The following is a 19,414-nucleotide window of genomic DNA, read 5'->3' as shown; positions in this document are numbered from 1 at the left end:
CGAGTATCGCGCCAAATACCGGAGCCATCTCTCATGGCTGATCGAGGACTGGGAGGCTCTCGATGCCGAGGCGGTGAGGCATGTTTGGCATGAGATGTACCAGCAAGTCTTGTAAGTGGTCCTATTCTTGCTTACGCAACATGGTATCAATGTGACGTTCCACGGCTACAGACGATATGGCAATATCACCATACAATCAACAACTCAGAAGACAGAGAAGGCTTCTGACGAGACCCGTGAACGCATGCGACGCGCTCTCGCCACCCGAACGTTTGGTACACGGCACGACGATGACTTTTAGTAGCACCACTATAGTGCCTCACTGTTACCGTAGCCTTTACCAATATCATTCTGTCATGTATACCATATGTACAGTGTGCTACTTGAGATGTTCGGAATCGCTATCGTGGTGTACGCAGCAGGTGCCGCAGAAGTACGAAGGCGTCTAACTGAAGTACACACCACTTCAAAATTGTACGGCGCTCATTGACTGAAGTGCGAACAACTATGAGGCAGGGACTAGGCTATCACACTACACTCTGTACGTAGACTCTGTAGTAGTCCACAGCAATGTTCAGTTTCCCTGATGCACTCTTTTTGAGAGGCGAGAGAATGCTAAACCTAGAGCATGCTTAGGCATCTATATTGTGCTTTTTATCCTTTCGCTCTACTTCCTGATAGTTGATGGGAACCAGAGACAAAGGGAGACCAGCACACGCCTGTCAACGTTCTTAACTACTGTCGGAAACATCTTTCTCTTTACCACTATCACTGCTGTAAGTGCTACGGGACCATGTGCAAATTACCTGGACTGATGTGGGATATCAGCAATGGGCTATTGGAACTATCCGGACCTTCAGTGGTTTTATTGGTCACAGCAACGACTTTGGTGGACCTCTGACATATTTCACATCATCACCCACTAACGACAGGCTGGCTATGGCTATTTCAGCTCTATACTTAGCCCAAGTAGCTATGGCAGACTTTATAATGGTATGCTTCTTTGTGGTGGCAAGTCACTGCAGAGAGTTCACCTCTACACACAGTTGTATCGACTCTGGGTTGTGTGGCAGCACAAGTGGCTGATTATGACACTACCAGTATGCACATATCTTGCTACTTTGGGTATGCCAAATTGATCTGTCCTTTGTCCGGGGACTGATCAGTGCTACAGGCTGTGGAGCAATTTTCACCTACCAACAGCATGGAGTGGTGGCAAGTACAGACTCCTTCCTCTCATTCCATGGTACAGTTCTGCACACTATACAACAAATAAATTAGCAGTAATTAACAGACATACAGCAGATTGGGATGGCTCTAATCTGGCATGCACTACTGCGTACGTTTCATTGGTTATATCTGAAAAAATGCATTTAATGTTGACATGATATAGCACGAATGTGTACTGCTCAAGTGCGTCCTCTTGGTGAAGGCCCTGTCAAAGGCCACTCACTTGCATATAGCACTATTAGTCTATAAAATTTGGAGTACGCAGCAAAAAGTAAGGTGGGTTCAGGTGATGCACTTGCGCTCTACAATAGCTTCGGTGTGTATAATCTAGCCCCTTTAGTTTACGAGCTGACAAGGCACATTACAGAGAATTGTGGCTGTTATTGTTGAGAGTGCTCTGCTTTTTACGTATGCCTTCACAGTTTGTGCTTGCAGTTGCAGATTCACAATGTGGTCTACACTAGTGCAGCAAGTGCAATTCTCATGGCCACCTACTTCAGTCGCTCGTATGCAGTGTTTATTTGCGTGGGTATGGTGTGTATTTGATATTTTACAATATTGAGTTGCGCTGACCCATCGAAAGGCCTCTCCGCTCGTTGGAATTGCCTACTGCCTCACCATCATCCGTTTCGGCCTCCGTGGGGCTTTCAATACTAAGACACCAGCACTGTCCTCCATATATCTTGATTCTTCCTTCGTTGCAGTCTTTGCAGTCGGCTACCGACTTGACACCCACAGTCATTAATGTGACACCCCAGTCAGGAATCGCTGAGATACTGTAGTTTTACGACCGTAGCGAATGTCACACGTCACAGGGCCCTCATCCTGTCTGTTATTCCGCCTCTGTCACATGATGTCACAGAGGGGTCCATCCGGTTGTGATATCCGAGATTTGTCACAAAGAAAAAGCCGTATTTTTTCAGGCCTGCGGCGCTCTGTAGTACCGTAGAATGTATTATCATACCAACAATGCTACCCAGATAAATACTGTAGCCGCGCTCGGTCGTCCGTTAGCCGGCGGATGTCACGGGTCACCAAGGACCCATCCGCTCAACCGATTCGGTGCACCTGTGTCACAGTCACAAAGCCATCCGCTACGGTCGGTATGATGCATGGTCTCAGCACTGACTAACGATTCACAGGCTTCGAAGTTCTAACCCGCTCCCTCCATTGAGTACATTCTCGATTCTCAAGTCGAACTGTCGAAGCAAAGAAAATAATAAAAATAATAAAAAGGAGGCTCAATAGAGCATGAATTGGACACACCAATTCACAAACACTAATCCAACCCTATGCTTTGACGCCACCAGCAACTTAACCACGAAGAATCCACAGTGCTGTTTTGAGGCCCCCTTGTCACACTCGGAATCAGCCGGCTTTAGGTGAGTAAAAATGTCGGACCTTTTCCCACCGTGCAACTTAAGGCGTCGGAATTATACCTAGAGATCTTCCAAACTATCCTCCTGTCTCGCCCATGATCATCTCGGTCGTGCAGCGGACTCTTGGCGGATCTGAGTGGTAGACGAAGCATGCCTCGTACAGAAACAGCATCGTTGGAGACTGCCAATTTCCTGTGTGATGTGTCCAGCGCCCAGAAAATACGGCATGTAGTCTCCGGGAGGACCGAGCTTCCAAGCGTCGACGATCGTGCAAACGTTCTCACTTGCCTTTCCTGCGCTCCTCCTGCGTATCAGGCTGGCTTGCTGTCACCTGAGGCACATCCCTATCACTCTCGTGGCAGGTGCGGGGCCCCACGTTTTGGGGAACTGAATAGCGGTGCGCCTCAGTGCGCCCGAACTTTCGCCGTGGGATGCCAAGAGCGTGCGAGCATCCTGCCGTGCTCACTCGCCATAGCCGTTGTCGGACCCTACGCAGCGATACTTCCTCGACGTGCCGCAGGCGTCGCGGACCGCCGCCGTCGAGATAGAAGACGCGGTTTGCAAGCCGTGCCTGCCGCACGCACTTTCGGAGCAGCGCAGGCTACACGCAAAGGTGCAGCGTAAGCTCAAGCCTCTCACGGACCGCGTTCCTACGTGGCGAGATAGCTGCGTTGATTTTGCCAAGAGCTTGTATTCGGGGATATTCTGGAGAATATAGGTGAGCCGCCATGGATCACCAGTCTGCGGGCCGCTATATAGGCCAGCATGGCAAGAGGGACATTCGCCACTCCTTGGAGATCTCTTCCCATACCTCTTACCGCTTATCCCAAACGAGTCTGCGATTCAGCCATGGCAGGTGGCAGCGCAACGACAGACCCGGTGATTGCTCGTCTTGCTGAGGCAGACAAGACGCCATGGTACCAGAAGCGCAATCTGCGCTTACTGTACCTTGTCATGTTCCCGACATGCATTGGTATTGAGATGACTAGCGGGTAAGTCACTTGAACGCTGCATCTGCGAATTTTTTGTTCATTCGGCTGTCGTTCAGGTTCGACTCATCTATGATGAATGGCCTCCAGTCCGTTAACTCTTGGGAGTCTTGTAAGGCGCACAGCTGCTGGACTTGTACACAGAGACTCACATATGACCTTTAGTCTTCCACAACCCCAACTCGGCGATCCTGGGCTTGATGTCCGCGCTGTACTCGCTCGGCTCAATCGCTTCTCTGCCCTTTGTACCGTTCGTTTCTGATCGACTCGGCCGCCGCATGGCTATTCTACTTGGTAGTGCCATCATGATCGTAGGCGCAGTTCTGCAAATGGCTGCACAGAACTGTATGTCTCTGCATCCCTGTCCACGTACCCGCATTTTCTGACACAAGTGCACAACAGTCGCGATGTTCGTCGTCGCTCGTTTTCTTCTCGGCTTCGGTATTCCGTTCGCAATTGTCGCTGCCTCGTCGATGATCGGCGAGCTCGCGCACCCCAAGGAGCGCGCGCGCATAGGCTCGCTTTTCAATGCGTCGTGGTTCATTGGTGCTATTGTTGCCGCTGGTGTCACGCTCGGCACGTTCGCGATGGAAAGCACTTGGGGCTGGCGCATCCCGTCGTGCCTACAGATCACGCCCAGCCTGCTACAGGTGTGCTTCATCTGGTTCTTACCCGAGTCGCCTAGGTATGTACCCCGGAAATGTTCAGCGATTTGGGACTTACTGACTCCGCAAATTGCAGGTGGCTTATCTCGAAAGGAAGGGGTGAAGAGGCATACGCCATCTTGGTCAAATACCATGCCGAAGGCGACCTCGACTCGGCGTTCGTTAAGGCTGAGTACGCTGAGATCGAGGCAACGCTCGAGCTTGAGAGGGAGAACTCCAATCATGGCTGGAGGGACTTGATTGCTACTCCGGGTACACCGAATTCCCTCCCACCCGTACAAATTCAGTGGCTCACGCGATCTCGGTAGGAATGCGCAGGCGTCTGCTGGTTGGCTCGTTCCTCGGCCTCGCGACGCAGTGGTCCGGGAACGGCCTGACATCATACTTCCTGGCGAAGATCCTAACCAATGTCGGCATCACGGACACCCGAATTCAGAGCGAAATTAATCTCGCGATGACGTGTTGGGGCTTCGTGAACGCCACGGCCCTCGCCCTGACTGTGCCGCGCATGAATCGCAGGCCGGCGTACATGGTGTGTATTCTTAGGCTGCAGTCCCGAGGTTCAAGCTGAAGTCTGTCCGGCAGATTTGTACAATCTCGTTGCTGCTGATCTTCACCGGATGGACCGTTGCGAGTGCCCGGTACAGCATCAATGGGGACCAGGCGGCATCCAGGGCTGTCATTGCGTAAGCATTTGCGGCAACCAAGTCCAGTTCTACGGTACTGACCTGTCGCCACAGCTTCATCTTCTTGTACAGTCCGGCATACAACCTTGGTTACAATGCCTTGACCTACAGTGAGTGCAGCTCATGTCGACTTTTCCGTAATTGTCAGTACTAATCGCTGCCACGACAGCTTATCTCGTTGAGCTCTTCCCCTACCACGTCCGTTCCAAGGGCATCGCCGTCTTCCAATGGTGGGGCCGTGCGGCTGGTTTCTTCAATCAGTTTGTCAACCCTATCGGTATCGCCAACGCAGGTATGGCTCGTTCCCAATTCACGCTTCCAACTTCGCTGATACACATCTCCTATAGGCTGGAAATACTACATCAGCTACTGCATCTTCCTGCTCTTTGAGGTTTTCTTTGTATACTTCCTCTTCCCAGAGACGTCCGGACGTTCTCTCGAGGAACTGGCTTTCCGTGCGTTACTCTCTCGTCACTCTCACACGTCAGATTGCTCACACGCCGCACGCAGTGTTCGAGGACAACATCCAAGAAGTCCAGAAGAAGCGCGTCAAGCAGGAGATGAACGAGGATCCCACGCCGGTTACTCCGGGCGGCAAGGACAGCCTCGAAAAAGAAGACGCGCTTCACTTTGAGACTACATAGGCGAAGTAGGCGTCCTAGAAGGTTTCGTTGGATACAACTTCTGCTCGACGTTGGGGATTTGCCCGACTGTCTCCTGCTTGACCTTAGGATAGAAAATACACGATGTCTCGGCGTCTGTATTGTACTACATACATTTTCTTGGCGCGTAATGAAACTGTTTCAGAGCTGGCAAAGCGGAGGTCCGCCGTAAGCTGGCGCTGTTTGAAAAAGCTTATGAGTGGGACGCTTGGTGCTTGCCTACACACCAAATTATCACCTCAACCACCTTCCGCTGCTCGTTGTGTACGACTCATCTCCGAGCAAGGTGGTCTGATTGAAGACGCTCACCCGATTGCCACGCGCCACGGTAAACGGAAAGCGCCCATAACCGAAACCGTGAGTGGTATTCAGCGAACCCCCACGATGTCTCCCACACGATCACATCGAAAAGGCTCCGCACATTCATAGGGGCCCGCAAAAATGGGGGAAGATGGGGAGAAGCCGTACGACGACGACATGGACCTCGTCGCACGTACGATGCGCGTCGCGCCGGGCAACGTCCCCCCCGCCGTCAAGGACACCGTCGCCCGCTGGTGGTCGGAAAATTCGCAGGGCCAGGGCTTTGCGCGCAACGTGTGCGCACGGCTCTCAGTCGCGGAGGCAGAGCTCTATGGGAACCCCGAGGTGCCCAGGAGGCAGGAGGGGCGGATTGTCTTCGAGACTGAGGTGACGAGAGGTGCGTGGCTAGGCTGTCGGCGAGACAAGAGGGCTGCTGAGTTTACGGAATGCGACAGATACGTGCAATTATCTGGGTGCAATGCACGGAGGATGCATATCGTTCTTGATAGACATGTGAGTGAACACCAGCGAGCTGGTCGCTTGTGTCTAATTGACTGTGTCCATAGCTGCACGACAATAGTGATCAGCCTTATCGCCGCGATTAGCTCCCCAGAGGCGGCCATAAATGTGTCGTTGTCCCTCAATATCACTTTCCATGCACCGGCCGTTTTGTAAGCTACCAACCCGCATGCTGCGTGCTCCCTTCTGAAGAGATTTTCAGGGGCTCAAAGCTGAAAATCATCAGTACGTCCGTGGCGATGGGAACACGCGTCATGATCGTCAGAGCAGAGGTGAGAGTTCCTTGTTCGAGTGCTTGGCTTTCGTTCACATGTCGTAGGTCTACGATGCGACAAACGGTCGTCTGGTCGCAACAGGCGTCCACATGAAGATGCCTCCATCTCTACCTAAACTATAAAGCACAATGTTCTATCGCAAGAGTCTACGGGTCGATTATTGTATTATAAAGAGAAGTAATGTTCTATGCTGAAACCAAATTATTTCTACTTCAAGTCTTGTTTCTATGACCATATCGCAACCCTCCGCACGGCGCCTACAAAGCGCCGCATGTTCTTTGATATACGTGTGGAGTGATACCCATCCCCCCTGTCTGTGATCACCATGCCCTCATGCTCCTTTTGAGATCTTCCTGGTATGAGCACGAAGGGAGGTACGCCGCTCGGGATCTTCGCCGTAGAAGAGACGGGCGTGGAGGGTGGTGGCGTCTCGTCGCTCTCGTCGGTCTCAACCGAAGAGGCCGACCCCCGCTGGTTGACGAAGGTGCTCGTTTGTGATGGTGACGAGTCGAGAGGGACGGAAGTAAAGCCGACCACCGACGTCGATCGACAATGGGCCGTCGCGTCGCGGTGCACCTCCATGATCGCGTCTTCCTCGTCGTCCTCGTCCGCCCATGGCGCCTCTTCCTCGGAGAAGGAGTGCTCGGAGACTACGTCTGCCAGGCGCATACAGCCAGGACGGTCGTCCGCGGGGAAGAACGTGCCGACGCTAAGCACAGCCTCGCGCATCTGGCGGAGTGTCATGCGCGTGGGCGGGTTCGGGTCGAGGATGCGCGCGAGCAGCGCGGCGGCCTCGTCCGAGAGCGCGAGGATGCGGGTCAGGAAGGCCGCGCGGTCATGCAGGTACAGCGCGAAGCCCTCGTCGCGTGCGGGGTGCGCGAGCTGCCACGGGTTGCGTGCGGTCAGGATGTTGATGAGGATAATGCCGAGCGACCATATGTCGGAACACCGCGGCGAGTAGGGGACAGATTGCTCGAGAAAGCCGATGCACTCTGTCGGGGCGCATGTCAACGGCGGGGTTGTTGGACCGGGCGACGTATAAAACTAACCTGGACTCATGTAGAGACTGCTACCGCAGCCGTAGTCGTTGGTCAATTTCAAATGAGTGGCGAGCCCGAAGTCGGAGAGGAAGATGCGCGAGTCTTCCCTGGAACACAAGACGTTCTCCGGCTTGAGGTCGCGGTGGCTGATGCCCAAGTCGTGGCAAGCCTCGACGGCGTCAATAAGCTGGACAAATGCGAGCTTTACTGCCCCATCGTTGCGATAGAACGCCTTGCGGTCGACAATTGCGGCAAAGAGGTCGCCACCGTCGTGGTACTCCATCACCATGTAGTTGTAGTACTCCTCGTCGACGACGTAGTGGAGCGTGGTGACGTTTCGGTGACAAGACATGGCACAATGGAAGGCGATCTCTTGCTTCTGAAGGGTAGAGAGCTCGGAGCCGGGCTCGTACTTGAGCGTGCACTTGACGGCGTAGAACTTGGGTGCGCTCTCGGGTGTAAAGAGATCCCGGGCGAGGTAAACCTGCCCATAGGCACCTTTGCCGATGCGGCGGATGAAGCGCAACTTCATGTCACCTGCGACTAGTGTATGACCGAGCTGGTCGGGGAGGATGCTGCTGAAGGATACCATCGAGGTATACGAGCGGAGTGAGGATTATGGTGAGTTTTGTGCACTGTGGAAAAGAGCGAAGAGTCTCTAGCGATGGTGGAGGTACGGATATAAGTTTTGGGGGCCCATCCTTCGAGCTCTGCCTGGAATTTATGGCTGCTCAGGTGCGGATAGCGGAAGAACGTCATGGACAGCAGCGCCCAGTCGTGCCGCAAATCCTGGTGCGGAACGACGACACTTGCCAAATGCAGCCGAAAAGCGATCAGATCCGAGCTCCGTGTTTTGATCACCGAGCCGTCCGGCATCCGGCGCCGGCGACAGGCGACAGTCGTGGTAATGTCTCGCAATCCATCGGTGTGTCTTGCAGGAGAATGACCGAGGCCGCTAGCTAATTTATGCGTCCCGAGCTTTTCCGCACATCATGAATTCTATAAAGCCAGACAGTAGTCTGGGTTTTATAGCATTCATAATCTGCGCCCAGTCATGGCAGACCCCCTCGCTCGCCTCCGTGCCTTCCCAAAGGCAGGCCCGCCAAATGAAGACGTATCCACTATCCGCGGAAATTGCACGGACGATGACAAACAGCTGAACGTGAACATATTCTCAAATTACTGCGGCGGGGGCACGAACGTCTTCGCAAACGAGCAGGCGAGGCACCTCAAGCTCGTCGAGGCTAACATCAGCCGGAGGAAAAGCGGGCCAGAGGATGCGGCTGGTCCGCATACCCTCGAGGCGGAAGCAATTTTCGAGGTGCCAGTACTTGAAGGTGAGGATGACATCGTTCCGAGGGTCTTCTCTTCCCGCGACCCACCTTGCGATTTGGACTAGAGATGCTCAATCGGGGAGGCCGCACCGTCTCTGGTGCGTGTGCTGCGCACTTCATTGAAATGTAAGTCTGCATAAGAATCAACATAGCGGAAGATGCTCACCTCAGTAGGTGTACCGGCGACGTCTTGTACCTCCTGGGTGCCGCAGTGGGGAAGGACGCGGTAGGCGCATCGCTGGCTTTGAACGTCAACTACCACGCACCGGCGCTGCTGCACGTCGCAACCTTTTTCTCGCACAAAGTAGATTCACTGAAGATCATGTTTCAGGGGTATGACACTGAAGATAGTAGCCACCACCCTCACAATCAGAACACGAGTACTGAGCGCGAGGGCAGAGGTTGGTCTCTGATTCTGTGCCCCTTGCCGTGCTGTTAAATATCTTTCACGTAGGTATACGACAAGGCGACAGGCAAGCTTCTATACTCAGGGGCACATACCTTGACGTCCGTTACGGATCACCAGGCAGCCGCACTGAGAGCTGCTTCAAGGCTGTGACGATGGATACATATCACAATCTACGCATAATTCTATAAGTCTAAGACTATAGCAAAGTAGCAAAAGTGTCAGCGGTATCTGGCTGCCGATTGCTCATGCGCTCATGGTTTATGTTTCCGAAGGAAAGCGGTGAGCATATTCACCGCACGGTAGCGGTGTGAGCAGCTGTTCTTCTCTTCTTCGGTCATCTCGGCGAATCTATAGAAGTTAAGAGTGAGCTCGAAGGGCCAAATGGGTCATCGTGTGACAACACACGTCTTTCCTGTGCCTTCAACCTCGAAGATTGGATTCCAGCCGAACTTTTCAGCTCCCCGTGGAGGGACGATCCTTCCGTTTACGCGCCCCTCAAAGATAATCGGCTCGGTGCCTGGACCGTCGCTGTATGCGAACGTGCAAAGTGCCCATGCATTGTTCGTCGGGAAACCTTGTAACAGCGTGTTCAGGCCTGTAGAACGGTCAGGCAGAACAAACGGCGGTTGAGTGGCAGCGCATACCGTCTAAACCCAGCTCTTTTATGAAAAATTTAATGTAAGGACCAGGAAGGCCGTTTAGAGCCTCGAAACAGAGGGCCGTGTCTTCGGTGATACATGGGCCCTGTAGAAGTTCTGCTGCTCTGCGGCACTTTTCTCGGGCGACCTCTTCTGTAGTCCCTTGAATCTCTGGCACTATGTCAGGCACCGATCAGAGTCGCAGAGCGAGATGAGCGATGTAGGGCCCTACCGTCGAGCTCCTTTGATACAAGGTCGATGTCCGCGTTTCCCAAGATGGCTCGGACTTCCTGGAGCTTCATGCGGTTGCCGGTGACGAAAGCTGGGCAGAATTATACACGTCAGCCAAACCATCGTTGCACTACTTCGTTCGTCACATACTGAGCTTGTGAGGAGACATCTTGGACGCGGGTATTTGTGCGAGAGAGGTTCAGAAGATACAGAGTTCGGGGAGTGATGCCCAGTTTTTATCCACAAGTTTCTCGCTTGCGCCTCGTGTTGCATGAGTCAGGATGAGTGCTTGCTAACATAGTAATAGACACTGTCGGCCAACAATTCAGAGAAAAACGACCCGTGTCCATCGCCTCAGTGTGCAAATGATTGGCGGGACGTAACATTTGGGAAGGTCGGAAGTAAAAGCTGAGCAACTAGGTAAGTTGAGAATAAAATTTGTTTGAAGGCCCGCAGCTGAGAGTAAGAAACTCTTAGCTTACTATTGTCACCCCGGGGTGGCCCTGTTTATGCGAAAAGACTTCCCCTAAAGTCATTAACCGCCCGACGCGTCCGTCGCGCCCCTCATCAACTAGAACGACGAGCACGCCCCCCGTGCACCTCTCGCATACTCGCCTGCGATGGTGCGGAAGCCAAGCTCTCCGTCGAGCGAAGACTCGCAGAAGGAGAACACCGGCTTCGACGCGCGCGAACAAACGAAATTAGTCAAGAACAGGAGCGCTCGCCTGGCGGCACGCGTCGAGGGCGACGAGGAGCAGGAGCAGCACGAAGCGACGCAGGACAACGACGAAAAGCTTGATGACGAAGATGGGGAAGGTGAAGAAGAGGATGAGGAGGACGAGGGCTCGCCGAAAGGCCGGAAACGCGTGAGGGTCAACACGCAGGGTGATGGGCGAAATGCAGCCATGAAGAGCAAGGGAAAGGCTGAGCCGAAGACCTTGCCTCGCGACGACGATGGGTACGTCTGAATCTTTACAATGTTCGCACTCAATCCTTACCAACAAGGCAGATTCATACCCGGATCTATTGTACGCGTGCAACTGCGGAACTTTGTCACCTACGACTATGTGGAGTTCACGCCAGGCCCCTATCTGAACATGATTCTGGGTCCCAATGGTACCGGAAAGAGTAGTATTGCCTGTGCGATATGTCTTGGCCTCAACTTTCCGCCCAGTGTAAGCCGGTTCACTTGGTCTATGCACTGTGATCACTCATTGCGAGCTTCTCTAGGTCTTGGGACGTGCGTCCGAGCTCAATTCTTTCGTAAAACTCGGCCAGAAGGATGGTCATGTCGAGATTGAGCTGAAGGGCGCGAAAGGCAAGCCGAATCTCGTCATTCGGCGCAGCCTCAGTGCGCACTCGAAGACCAACTCGTTTAAGATTAACGGCGAGTCGGCCACCGGAAAGGAGATCAATAACCGCATGCAGGAGCTGAACATCCAAGTCAGCAATCTCTGGTATCTTATGTCTCATCCAAGACAATTGTGCGGCTTGCTCATTCTTCGCTCGCTAGCTCTTTCCTGCCTCAGGACAAAGTCGCCGAGTTCGCTCGCATGTCCCCGCAGCAGCTCCTTAAGGAGACACAGCGAGCGGCCGGCAATGCTAATCTTACTTCCTGGCACGACACTCTCGTCGAAGCAGGCAAGGAGTTCAAGCAGATGAAGGAGGTATGTTGTGGGGGAGTACGATTGCTGAGCAGCAGCTCATATATGTTTCAGCGGCTGGAAGGTGACCATGCACAGCTCAAGAACATGGAGGAGCGCAATGCGAACCTTGAACGTGACGTCAAGAAGTACGAAGAGCGTCAAAAGATTGAGCGCGAAATCGAGTTTTTAGAGCTTCTGCTGCCGTTCAAGGAATACTCTGAGGCGAAAAACCTCTACGAGGCTGCTAGAGTTCGCAAGAAAGTCTTGCTCGACAAAGCCAGAAAGCTCAGGCAGAAGAACGAACCTTTCCTCACAAAGAAGAAGTGAGTATCATATTGTATTACTCCGACGGGTATACTAACGCTTTCTGTAGGAAGCTGCAGGAGGAGGGGGAGGAGATCGAGAAGGAACGCGAGAAGCGGAAGCGTGCTGCAAAGACGAGGTTCAGTACAATGCAACACAGGTGGGATGAGAGCGAGCGACTCGAAGCTGACGCTGAAGAGCTCAAGAACAAGCTTGACAACATCAAGAGGGCCGAGAAGACACGGCAGAAAAATATTCAGGATGCACAGAAACGCATCGCTCTGATCCAGGAAAGGATCGACAATCCGCCCGAGTTTGAGGACGTAGAGCAGCTCAATACTGAATTTGTAAGCGAAGCGACAGTCCAACGTTGTAAAGAGCTTACAATCTCCGCCATAGAACTCTTTGAAAGCTGAGGGTAGAGATCTACAAATTCAGATAGGAGAGCTACAGCAGCAGATAAAGGAGCAGCTTGACGATCAGGCTAGATATAAGCGCGATGTCGAGGATTACAATTTACGGTACGCTCTCAATACTGCTTGTATCTACTCCGCACTAAACGTAGTTCTCCTGCAGTCTCCGGCAGCTTGATAACGCGGACGCCCAGAAGCTTGATAGTCTTGTTCGTTGGCACCGTGATACTGGTGACACGGTTAAATGGCTCCGTCAAAACCAGCACAGGTTCAAGATGGCTATCCTCGAGCCACCCATGCTCTCTTGTAACGTACCTGACAAGAAGTACGTCAACGCTATCGAAGCTTGCTTCAATGCCAACGATCTGCAAGTGCGCTAGCCTGCCTTGGATGCTTGGACGTGGTTTAACCTCTCAGACAGTGCTTCGTAGCCCAATGTGACGAAGATTATCGGTTGCTGAACCGACTTGTTGCAGATACCCCGGAGGCTTTGGGTCGCAAAGCTCGTATCAATAGTTGGCACCGGGATCCGCACCCAGTTGCTCCACCTCCAGTCAGCCCCGAAGAGGTTAGTATCGACGGTCCTACTGCTGTCTAAGTTTGCTCATTCGATCCACTACCTTGAACTAGCTTCGCCAACTCGGCTTTGACGGCTACGCCCTCGACTTTATCCAGTGTCCCGACGGTATCAAGTGGTACCTGCAGTCGGTGATGGGCCTTCACAAAAACGTGGGTTTATCACGCAAGCTAAATTCGCAGGAGTTCTCATTATGTGCTCCATAGGCCATCGCACTGGACCCTCGCAGAGTGGACGCTCAGCACGTTATGGACGTTCTCTCCAAAGACGGCAATGTGTCCTATATCGTTGGCAACGTCATGAACATGGTGCGCCGCTCACGGTACGGAAAGAGACTTGCGCAAAACTCCACGCGAGAAATCGGTCAAGCGCGGAATCTTGTCGCTGCTACTGGTAAGTTTTTGCACTAGCCCTGGCCAAAGCAACAACGAGGTTGATGTATATGCCGCAGTCGATCCCGCTGTCAAGCAGGGCTTTGAACGCTCCATCTCTGAGGCTCGCGAAAATATGAAGAAGTATGACGAAAGAATAAGCGAGATCAGCCAACAGGAAGCTACGTGCCGCAAGGAATACGCTGAAAAGAAGAAGGGCTGGGTGCGTACTGCTTGTTTATGTTCTGCGTGGATAGCCGATATATCTGTTTTTGCAGGAAGCCCTCGGGGCAAGAAAGAAGAAGAGCGAAGAGGAGCAGGTCAAGTATAAACGTCTTAGCCACACCATCAGTACGCTTTGTTTCCTATCTCGCATGCCCACAGTCGCTGACAATAGATGCAGAGGAGAAGGAGAGAGAACTACAGCGTCTTCAGAACGCTCCTTCGCCTGAGGCTGAACGCACCAAGCTGAAGAAGGATTTGCTGCAAGTTGCCTCGAAGCGTATCCGCATCGTCAGCGAGTACGCTGTATGTACTATACTCTTCTTTGACACCTAGCAAGCCTCTGAGAAGTTTACAGAGGAGTGTTCGCCAAGTCATCGATGAAACCGCACAGATGACAAGACTGGGTCTTCAGTACTTGCAGATCAGTGCCAACAAGAAGGAGGTCGACAGATTATGGGATGAGCGTAATGAGGAGTTTAACAAAGTTAATGGTGAACTCCAGAAGGGTATGTTCCAGTTTTCTCATTTTCGAGTGGATGGCTAACGCGCCGTGGCAGCAAATGTGGAGTACCAGGCAGCGAAAGAGGATGTGAGCTATAAGCTCAGGCTTAGCAAGGAGAGGTTGGACTCAGTCAACGACGAGACACGCGACCGCTTCCAGGAGATGGAGGAGGTACGGAACATTATGCTCGGCTCACCTTCAGGCACAACTCACGGCGAACCCGGACAGTCTGGTCAGAAAGACGAGCGGACTGTGGATGAGTTGCACCACGAGCTCGGCACCCTACGCGCACAGCTCGAGATGAACATGCAGACCAATGCCGGTGTCGTCGAGCAGTTCCGGAAGCGGCAAGCCGAGATCGCCACACTGTCCGAGACGATTGCGGAACGTGAGGAGAAATTGGAGAAGGCCGAGAGCCGTATACAGCGCACGCGCGCTCTATGGGAGCCTGCGCTCCGTGACCTCGTCGATAGCATCGGCGAACGGTTCAGCGCCGCGTTCGACCGCATTGGGTGTGCCGGCGAGGTCCGCATCGCCGAGCACGAGGACTATGATCGCTGGGCGATCGATATTCTCGTCAAGTTCCGTGACGACGAGAAGCTGCAACTCCTGACTGCTGAGAGGCAATCTGGCGGAGTACGTTCTCTTATTCTTGTGCAGTCGTGCAGTTCCTAACTTCTTACATCAGGAACGCTCGCTGACTACCATTCTTTACCTCATGAGCCTGACCTCGCACGCCCGCGCACCCTTCTCTCTTGTGGACGAGATCAACCAGGGTATGGACACACGAGCAGAGCGCGCTGTGCACAACTCGCTCGTTGATGTCACCTGCAAAGCCGATGCGGGCCAGTACTTCCTCATCACGCCGAAACTGCTTCCCGACCTCGATTACCACGAGCGCATGAAGGTGCTTTGTGTCAATAACGGCGAATGGCTTCCCGAGGAGGGTGTCAGCGGAAACCTCATGGGAATGATCGACGCCTTCGTGCACACGCGTGGTGGCAATTAGACAGCCTGGCTGCTCCCATATCGTATATGTTGTATTTGTTTGAGTGTATCATGGACTGTTTGCTCGCTGTACCTATTGTCGAAGAGCTAATAGAGTATGGTAGATTCCGCTAGTACTTATTCTGGTATATATGCTCGTTGCTTTGGGCGTCACTGTCCTGCCTTATGAGCGCGGTTTAACGCCGACCCATGAGGCAACGTGATGCCTCATAATGGGTTGGACTAGCGCTGGCTCACGATGCCTCGCGAGGCAAACGCTATCCTCATGAGATTCACACGAGAAGCGCTTGAGCGAGCCCGAGGCTGCCCGAGGGAGCTAGATTAACCGTGGGAAGCCTTCCAGGAAGGGTATTTTGTTCTCACAGGTGTCCGCAAAGGCTTTTCATTGGCTCGGGGAGCACTCATGATGGCATCACGAGGCTTCAGCCGGGAGTGCCGAGGCAGCTCGAGGCGGCTATCTCATGAGGCAACTTTGGATTTTGCGACACAATGTTGTGCACGAGCGAATCGCTATGAGCAATGCCTCGCGAGTCCGCCAAAGTGAGGTTGAGATAAAGCTTCATGAGGAAGCGTATACTTGTTTAGCAAGCTGTCTATACCGACTCTTGGTGGTGGCAATACATTTTCGCAAAACATCTTGAGAAGCAAGCCCGAGCTGCACCACTGAAATTACCCCGCCGTTCTCGTCGACGGTGACGGTGAATGTCGTGTCTAGTAGTGGCTCCTCAAACGACGTCGGATCGGTCAGTATATGCGTGCTGCGCGACCATGAGCCATGAGGACCTGGAACTGGCGCAAGCCGGACGTACCCATCGAAGACCCCGAATGACATTGAGAGTGGGAAGCGGCTGATCTGCAGAGGAATCATCTCCTTCCGCGTGCAGAGAACGCGTCCGGTGTCTTCATCAAATGTAGCCTTCGGCAAGCGGGCTAATGCAGCGGGATATAAATCGCGGGCAGGAGGATTTACAATGAAGGTCAAGACGTACTGTTCTGCAGAGCAGCAATCATGGCAACGAGAGTCGCGTCGAGCGCGTTACCGTCATAATTTATACATGTCGCGTCTACGTAGAGCACCCAGACGGCTTTGCGGGACTCGATGCAGAGCGAGCGAGTTGAAATGACGCCAGTCCTGTAATTGCACAGATAAGGCCAGCATGTATATCGGAATAGATGTGAAACATACGACACAAGTGTTTCATTCAATCTATCTGACAGCACTTGGGCTTCGTCGCTCGGGGGACCTGGCCTGAATTTCGGAGAACATATCGCGGGTAGGTCAAGGTTTGGCACTGGCCGAAGGTGTCAGCATCAAACAGAGCAAAGCAGAATGCCACTTACCCAAGAATCCATCCTCCGGACTATCCAACTCTGGCTCTGCGATCTCAGCCTTCACGCCGCAGACGACAGTGGTGTCTCCCAGACGCACGAGGGCAGAGCCGTCTGCCGTACTTATTGAGCCTAACAAGCAGCTGTCTGTTAGAGAGGATTCGAGGCCTCACGCAATGATACCAACCTACATTCACCGAAACGTCTCGCCACTCCGTGGGTTCGCGTCCATCCGGTCGTACATTTTCTGCCAGGAAGCGTTCGAGGTACGCTTTCGGATGCAGGCGTTGGAATGTCAGAGCTTTGAGGGTCTCCTGCTCTGCTGACGGCGAAACAGTTGGCGCTGAATATGTTGAGGCCATAGCAGAACTTAGACAGCGGTGCACAGACAGCCCTGCTCAAGCTATGGCGGACGAGGCGAAGGTGGAAGGCAAGTCGTGATAAAACAAGCGCTTGGAGGCGGGGATTTCCTGTTTTGGATAAACCGCGGGACACCTGAAGGAGACAGGCGCCAGAGGAACCCCGTGACACTGGGTGGTAAGCGCACTTTTTTCCGGCGTAAAATTGGCCAAAAACTGATCCAACAAGGCCCGGTCAGTGACTGGTCAGTGACTGGTCACTCTGGTCAATGACTAGTCAATGACCGAGTCAGACATGACCGTGACTGGCCGGTTTTCCGGGTCCCACCTTGGCAGCCAACCATATCGCAGGGCGCCACCAGGCCCTGCCATTCCATTGGGGTCTGTCCCCCCAAGCGCTCGACCCCGGCATTTCGCTTGCGTGGGATCACGAAACCGCCCAGTCATTGACTGTAACTCGGTCATTGACCCATCAGTGACCAGCTGTCAGTCAATGACCATGACTGGGATGACTCGGTATTGGCTGCCCAACGCTGCAACAAGGCCCCAACTTTCTCCCATTTTCACCTGAAAAAAACCGAAGGCAAAACTCATTTTTCCACCAGTTTTACTGTGTTTTAGACCCTTTTGGCTGGTTTTGCACCAGTTTCTCCGGCGTAGAATCGAGGAATAACTGGGCCTTATTTAGCCGCTTTTGCCTGAGTTTTCTTGAGAAAAAAAACTGCGCCTACCACCCTGTGTGAGGTTTTCTGGCGTGGCGTTCGCCATTCTAGCCACAAATCGCCTCCAATGGGATGTCCAAGCCTCGTTGTAGATTGTCAAACGGCTAAATCGGTATTGAGCCGTTAATGGTCGAAATATCTTCAACTTCCGTTGCCCTGAACCCCTGTTTCGAGAACACGAGGTCTGGAGACTGGAGTGCGTCTCGCTACACCACAGTACCACGAGCAACGCCTTCACACGTTACAACATTAACGTTAAGTTCGTACGAGATTCCCGCCTGCTGAAATGTCATTGTTTGTCATTGAAGTAATACAGTCATCCATCAGATCGTACATTACACCAGTTAGGTATTCTCAATATCTGCCGCTTTTCATCCGTCCCTGTCTAGGCCTGAACCAACCCCTTCACAACCGCAAACTCGGCGTTGATAATACTGCTTGTCGCGGCGCCGATGGCCACGTTGTTACCCATCACGACAAACTTGATATCGAGCACCCTGCACTGGCGCACGCGACCCACACTCACGCCTGCGCCCTGCTGGAAGTCACGATCAAGGCGCGGCTGGGGCCTATCAGGCTCCTCATGTACAAAGACTGCATGGCGCGGAGCGGACGGGCAGCCGAGCGTGTAGGCATCGGATGTGTAGGCCTGGAGTGCCTCGCGCACCTGCTGGGGGCTCGGCGGTGGGCGCCGCGTGAAGCGGACAGAGACGCACTCAGTGTGGCCCTCGATCACCGGGACACGGTTGCAGGACGCGGAAATGCGCAGGGGATGACGAGCGTGCATGTCGAACGATTTCGTGCCGTCCTCTTCGGCTATACCACCGAGGATCTTGAGGGTCTCCCACTCAATCTTCTCTTCCTCGCCAGATATATAGGGGACAACATTATCAAGAATGTCCATACTCGGAAGACCGGGGTATCCCGCGCCGGAGATAGCTTGCATGGTGGTGATCATGCAGGATTCGATAGGACCAAATGCCCGCTCGAGAGCGGCGAGGGGAACGACGACAGCGGTGGTGCTACAATTGGCATTTGTAACGATGAAGCCCTTCTTGAGCGGAGGACTGTGAAGCGCCTGCTGTTGGGAGATGATGGAAAGATGGGAGGTGTTTATGAGAGGGACCACGAGGGGGACATGGGGATCCCTCCTAAAGTTCTTCGCGTTCGAGAACACGGCAAGCTCGGCTTCCCGAAAGGCTGCCTCTGTTTGCGCAATCCATATCAGCCGCCTGCGATAAGAAACTGACGAACATACCGATATCCCCCGCGACATCCGCGTCCAAGCCGGAGAATACGATAGCGCACTCGGAGAAGTGCTCAGGCTTGCACTCCTGTACGACGATCTCGCGAGCCTGGGACGGTATGGGCTTAACCTGTTTCCAGGTCGCCGCCTTCGCATATTGCTTCCCCGCAGATCTCGAGGATGCGCCGAGGGCGTGAATGACGAAGAACGGGTGCTCTGCGAGGAGGAGAATGAAGCGCTGTCCCACAGTACCCGTCGCCCCGAGGACGCCGACTTTTATTTGCTTGCCGTCCTGCAGGCCATGCATGGTCATCACTTGCGACAGCCCTGAAGCTGGAAGAGCCTGGCGGAGAGAT

At 53.4% G+C, this 19,414-nt stretch overlaps 7 protein-coding genes across 7 annotated transcripts; 3 read left to right on the top strand and 4 right to left on the bottom strand.

Annotated features, from left to right (window-relative positions):
- The first annotated feature begins 3,422 nt into the window (after positions 1–3,422).
- On the top strand, positions 3,423–5,762 carry PHACADRAFT_250708 (uncharacterized protein). Its single transcript, XM_007392399.1, has 11 exons — positions 3,423–3,601; positions 3,658–3,710; positions 3,764–3,943; positions 4,001–4,283; positions 4,340–4,515; positions 4,572–4,795; positions 4,849–4,949; positions 5,004–5,059; positions 5,119–5,241; positions 5,297–5,404; positions 5,460–5,762. The coding sequence occupies exons 1-11, from the start codon at positions 3,459–3,461 to the stop codon at positions 5,591–5,593; spliced, it is 1,581 nt and encodes a 526-aa protein (XP_007392461.1). The 5' UTR covers positions 3,423–3,458; the 3' UTR covers positions 5,594–5,762.
- Positions 5,763–6,039: 277 nt separating this feature from the next.
- On the top strand, positions 6,040–6,859 carry PHACADRAFT_250707 (uncharacterized protein). Its single transcript, XM_007392398.1, has 5 exons — positions 6,040–6,308; positions 6,367–6,424; positions 6,478–6,582; positions 6,633–6,702; positions 6,750–6,859. The coding sequence occupies exons 1-5, from the start codon at positions 6,053–6,055 to the stop codon at positions 6,825–6,827; spliced, it is 567 nt and encodes a 188-aa protein (XP_007392460.1). The 5' UTR covers positions 6,040–6,052; the 3' UTR covers positions 6,828–6,859.
- A 572-nt stretch (positions 6,860–7,431) lies between these two features.
- Positions 7,432–8,277, bottom strand: PHACADRAFT_63255 (uncharacterized protein; the record flags this gene model as incomplete). The annotated part of the gene is made up of 2 exons (XM_007392397.1): positions 7,432–7,697; positions 7,755–8,277. Coding segments are annotated over 2 exons (789 nt in total), but the record flags the coding sequence as incomplete, so codon positions are not given.
- Positions 8,278–8,789: 512 nt separating this feature from the next.
- On the bottom strand, positions 8,790–10,755 carry PHACADRAFT_138261 (uncharacterized protein). Its single transcript, XM_007392396.1, has 9 exons — positions 10,508–10,755; positions 10,359–10,448; positions 10,133–10,303; positions 9,894–10,083; positions 9,534–9,836; positions 9,412–9,480; positions 9,254–9,356; positions 9,145–9,205; positions 8,790–9,082 (listed from the first exon to the last, which is right to left on the bottom strand). The coding sequence occupies exons 1-5, from the start codon at positions 10,524–10,526 to the stop codon at positions 9,740–9,742; spliced, it is 567 nt and encodes a 188-aa protein (XP_007392458.1). The 5' UTR covers positions 10,527–10,755; the 3' UTR covers positions 8,790–9,082; positions 9,145–9,205; positions 9,254–9,356; positions 9,412–9,480; positions 9,534–9,739.
- A 141-nt stretch (positions 10,756–10,896) lies between these two features.
- Positions 10,897–15,403, top strand: PHACADRAFT_181841 (uncharacterized protein; the record flags this gene model as incomplete). The annotated part of the gene is made up of 17 exons (XM_007392395.1): positions 10,897–11,315; positions 11,367–11,532; positions 11,588–11,814; positions 11,871–12,024; positions 12,076–12,326; positions 12,377–12,653; positions 12,706–12,827; positions 12,883–13,090; positions 13,141–13,287; positions 13,350–13,448; positions 13,503–13,689; positions 13,748–13,890; positions 13,946–14,018; positions 14,071–14,195; positions 14,248–14,398; positions 14,450–15,030; positions 15,083–15,403. Exons 1-17 carry the CDS (start codon positions 10,978–10,980, stop codon positions 15,401–15,403), a joined length of 3,570 nt encoding a protein of 1,189 aa, XP_007392457.1. The 5' UTR covers positions 10,897–10,977.
- A 547-nt stretch (positions 15,404–15,950) lies between these two features.
- Positions 15,951–17,093, bottom strand: PHACADRAFT_181840 (uncharacterized protein; the record flags this gene model as incomplete). The annotated part of the gene is made up of 6 exons (XM_007392394.1): positions 15,951–16,160; positions 16,212–16,332; positions 16,392–16,534; positions 16,589–16,694; positions 16,744–16,863; positions 16,919–17,093. 6 exons carry the CDS (start codon positions 17,091–17,093, stop codon positions 15,962–15,964), a joined length of 864 nt encoding a protein of 287 aa, XP_007392456.1. The 3' UTR covers positions 15,951–15,961.
- A 626-nt stretch (positions 17,094–17,719) lies between these two features.
- Positions 17,720–19,412, bottom strand: PHACADRAFT_250699 (uncharacterized protein). Its single transcript, XM_007392393.1, has 3 exons — positions 19,071–19,412; positions 17,822–19,018; positions 17,720–17,763 (listed from the first exon to the last, which is right to left on the bottom strand). Exons 1-2 carry the CDS (start codon positions 19,363–19,365, stop codon positions 18,198–18,200), a joined length of 1,116 nt encoding a protein of 371 aa, XP_007392455.1. The 5' UTR covers positions 19,366–19,412; the 3' UTR covers positions 17,720–17,763; positions 17,822–18,197.
- Positions 19,413–19,414: the final 2 nt, after the last annotated feature.

This window comes from Phanerochaete carnosa (assembly GCF_000300595.1).
Source record: "Phanerochaete carnosa HHB-10118-sp unplaced genomic scaffold PHACAscaffold_2, whole genome shotgun sequence".
NCBI lineage: Eukaryota > Fungi > Basidiomycota > Agaricomycetes > Polyporales > Phanerochaetaceae > Phanerochaete > Phanerochaete carnosa.
This window is presented reverse-complemented; position numbering and strand designations above follow the sequence as displayed.

Coding starts and splice junctions, on each gene's coding strand:
- PHACADRAFT_250699 (XM_007392393.1), bottom strand. CDS start 19,365: ATGCATGGCCTGCAGGACGGCAAGCAAATAAAAGTCGGCGTCCTCGGG. Junction 19,019..19,070: donor GGATGTCGCGGGGGATATCG/GTATGTTCGTCA, acceptor TTGCGCAAACAG/AGGCAGCCTTTCGGGAAGCC.
- PHACADRAFT_250707 (XM_007392398.1), top strand. CDS start 6,053: ATGGGGGAAGATGGGGAGAAGCCGTACGACGACGACATGGACCTCGTC. Junction 6,583..6,632: donor TTCCATGCACCGGCCGTTTT/GTAAGCTACCAA, acceptor AGAGATTTTCAG/GGGCTCAAAGCTGAAAATCA. Junction 6,703..6,749: donor TCATGATCGTCAGAGCAGAG/GTGAGAGTTCCT, acceptor CACATGTCGTAG/GTCTACGATGCGACAAACGG.
- PHACADRAFT_138261 (XM_007392396.1), bottom strand. Junction 10,304..10,358: donor TGTATCAAAGGAGCTCGACG/GTAGGGCCCTAC, acceptor TGCCTGACATAG/TGCCAGAGATTCAAGGGACT. Junction 10,084..10,132: donor AAAAGAGCTGGGTTTAGACG/GTATGCGCTGCC, acceptor ACCGTTCTACAG/GCCTGAACACGCTGTTACAA.
- PHACADRAFT_250708 (XM_007392399.1), top strand. CDS start 3,459: ATGGCAGGTGGCAGCGCAACGACAGACCCGGTGATTGCTCGTCTTGCT. Junction 4,950..5,003: donor GCATCCAGGGCTGTCATTGC/GTAAGCATTTGC, acceptor CTGTCGCCACAG/CTTCATCTTCTTGTACAGTC. Junction 5,405..5,459: donor TCTCGAGGAACTGGCTTTCC/GTGCGTTACTCT, acceptor CGCCGCACGCAG/TGTTCGAGGACAACATCCAA.